Consider the following 3,379-nt stretch of genomic DNA (forward strand, 5'->3'; position numbering starts at 1 on the left):
TATTTTTTTGAATTTATTCGCCCAAAAGCGGTATCACAGTGATCTCGTGCACCTGCATATGCGGTGGTGTGGAGAGTGTAAACATAATGCAGCTCGAAACRTCCTCCGATTTCAGAATTGTAATCTCAGCGCTCCTATATTGCTCTGCCACAATTTCCGTATCGGTTAAACCAGGACTAATGCTCTACAACACAAAAGATAATAYATATTAATGCATATGGATATGCATATGTACTTKTATAAGAAGATAAGTAGGATATAGCCTGYTCTAATGCGATAATTCGTGTTTATCTGACAGCSATTTGCATTTTTTTATGATACGTYGTTTTGCRTTTTAGGTGACGATGTATGTATATCTAAAATTTCATATTGCTCCCGTGAATATTTTCGAAGTTACATAMAAATTTGAAAAAGCGTTTCAGAGTGTTTGTAAGTGCATTCCAARCTTTTAACGCGTTTTTCTTAAAATGGTGTTTTCAACGACGTTTAAGTAAGACGTTAAAGTAATGTTGATCATTACTCAGAAACGGGTTAAACCGATTAGTCTCAACTTTTAATGCGAGCTTCTTAAATATATTTTTTAGTAATTAATCGAAGATTTTTTCTCATCAATAAATATKTTTTTTTTWWWAAMSRWTWAATCCGAAATTTGGTCAAAAATCGATTTAAGCTTTCTTTTTGTTTGAGAAACRGCCATTTTGTGAAAAAMTTTATTTCGCGTATTYCTTTGAGTAATTATTAGATTTAGCATTAATTTAACGAAATCTTTTTGTGTTTTTAATTTCAAAGGATTCAGTGCAGAGATAGAGTGCTCACCGCAAAACGTCTTGTTTGCGAAGCCAATCTATGTATCAATATATGTATACATCTATATTTATGAGCTATATATATTACCTACCTATATCTTTACATGCCATACGTACGCATACTTAACTGTTACACAAAATATACTTACAGTAATCTTAATTTTGGTCTTTAGTCCTCTAAATTCCTGACGCAATATCTCGGTGAGGGCAGTCACAGCATACTTAGATGACGGATAAATAGAAAAAATCGGTAGCTGATTGCTACTGAGCGGCTTAAGTATACTGTGACCCAACACACTATTCACAAGCACYATGTGACCATCAAAATTACGTTCTTTCATCGATTTGAAGGCACGCTGTGTGCAATATACCACGCCCATTACGTTGGTTTGTAAAACTTTTTGCAATTCCGCCGGATCCTGAGTGCTAGCCCTGTCTCTTATACACATCTAGATGTGTATAAGAGACAGGTCTTAAACACAGTTAAGAGATACCTAATATATGTACAAATTTTTGAGTCAAAAATTTGAAAGTTTTCTCAGAAAAAAATATTGGAAAATTTCCGTTTAATTTCTAGTCATGGATGCCATGACCGGTCTTTTATCCGAATATAGAATATATATATATGTACATGTTTATATCTCGACATATCATATGTACGCATATTTAACTGTTACACAACATATACTTACAGTAATCTTAATTTTGGTGCCCAGTCCTCTATATTCCTGACGCAATACCTCCGTGAGAGCGGTTATTGCAAACTTAGACGGGCCATAAACATTTAACACCGATGGCTCATTGCTACCGTATATCACATGTACATTGTGACCTGTGATACTATTAATAAGAACCACATGGCCATCAAAATTACGTTCTTTCATCGATTTGAAGGCACGCTGTGTGCAATAAACCGTRCCCATTAAGTTGGTTTGTACAATTTTTTGCAATACCACTGGATCCATAGTGCTAGCCTGTCCATTTTTGTAAGTACCCGCATTATTGATAAGAATATCAACACCTCCCAATTCCTTGATGATCCAATCGAATGCCGTGTCAACGGATTCCTGTGATGACACATCACAAGCGACAGCGTGAAAGCGTTTTTGTTGTTCAGCGGGTAATTGTGCTTTCAGTTCTTCCATACGGTGCAAGCGCCGCGCCAGACCCACAACAATTATATTAGCTTTCAACAGATCCTTAACGGTGGCAGCACCTATGCCGGAGCTAGCACCAGTAACGGCTGCAACACGATTTTGCCAACGTTCCATTATATTAATAACACTTAGTTTTGAAAGAGAACACCAACTGTTTGCACTATTGAAGGCTRGTGAAAGACTGATGTRTTTAGAGAAAACTGCTTGCTTTATAGCGCCAGCGCTAAGAGGTATCTGAAGGAATTGAAAAAATTATTTACTTTTTTGTAAAACATATGTGTTGAACACATAGAAAGCGACACTACATGACTGCACGACAGTGAACTGTAAATGGCGTTGTGAAGCCTGCTATATGATCTTTTGTAAGAAGAGACAGGACATTTAAATCTCCCCTATTGTGCGGTCTGRCGTTCGCCTAATCTGTTGAAAAATGCTTAGTTTTGACGTTTCGCTGACAGCTTTCCATTTATCAGTCGACTGACACATGACTGTCGTTTTATTACCACTTGAAGTCTGTCGCGCACTATGTCTTGAGCACAATACACAGCATCCAAGAGAAAAGTTGCATTCAAATGGCTCACTTAAGAGTGTTAAGTCATCATCGTTTCGTTTATTAAGTTCTTACGACGTAAGCAAAGCTTCATGTTAAGTGATATCATCKCATGTACCATGCACACCATGCACTTAAATGAAGAGTAAAGAGTCAAAGAACATAAGTTCATTTTTGTGTGTGTTTATTTCAACTCTTTTGCTACTTAAGCTTTTCGATTGCTGAATAACTGTCGAGTTGTTAAAAAATATTTTTTTATTAATATGAAAAGAGAAAATTTACTGAACCTATTAGATAGACGTTAGCAATGTGAGTAATAAACATTTCTAAATTTTAACATAAGCAAATGCACTGCGCCTAGCATCAATTCGGAAAGTGAATTTATATGTGCTAAACTTATCTATTGGTTAATATTAACTATCTATTTATCATACCACATACTAAAAGAATATTTTCTGAGTACCTTTCATTAAGTTACCTCACRTACAATCACCAATCATATAGAGCAAAGTCAGACGGATGTTTGGAAATCCTGGTAATAATTATACGGRGGTTAGGTCAAGCTTTGCCCAATTTTATCTACAAGTTTATTAGGCACAGAGATACACTGTTATGAGTAAAACACGTTCTATAATTTTCATTGGGATAACTCGAATAATGGACGATAAATGCAGTATAAAGTCACCCGGAAGTTCGAAAATCTTTGCGTTATTGGTGTAAAAGGGCTCAAGAAAGTATTGATCCGATTCAACCCATATTTGATACAAGGAATATAAATAAGAATGATAAAGAATTCTATGCGAATTTCAATTGTTTATATCACACATTCGATATTTTTGATCAAAAGTCTCTCTAAAATCTGAAAG

General features: G+C 35.4%; 1 protein-coding gene across 2 annotated transcripts in view; it reads right to left on the reverse strand.

Moving 5' to 3' along the window:
* Positions 1–3,379, reverse strand: part of LOC108966776 (farnesol dehydrogenase) — a 13,468-nt gene that overhangs the window by 4,844 nt on the left and 5,245 nt on the right. The window contains exons 2-3 of one of the 2 annotated variants that reach the window (XM_018929825.1): positions 956–1,225; positions 3–184 (exon numbers count right to left, since the gene is read on the reverse strand). In XM_018929825.1, coding sequence (XP_018785370.1) covers positions 14–184; positions 956–1,225 — 441 coding nt within the window. In that variant the 3' untranslated portion in view covers positions 3–13. Of the gene's footprint in view, positions 1–2; positions 185–955; positions 1,226–1,498; positions 1,828–3,379 lie in introns of those variants that run through there. The other variant, XM_018929822.1, reaches the window with a different exon arrangement.

This window comes from Bactrocera latifrons, unplaced genomic scaffold (genome assembly GCF_001853355.1).
Source record: "Bactrocera latifrons isolate USDA-ARS-PBARC rearing strain unplaced genomic scaffold, ASM185335v1 scaffold_17, whole genome shotgun sequence".
NCBI classification, from domain to species: domain Eukaryota; kingdom Metazoa; phylum Arthropoda; class Insecta; order Diptera; family Tephritidae; genus Bactrocera; species Bactrocera latifrons.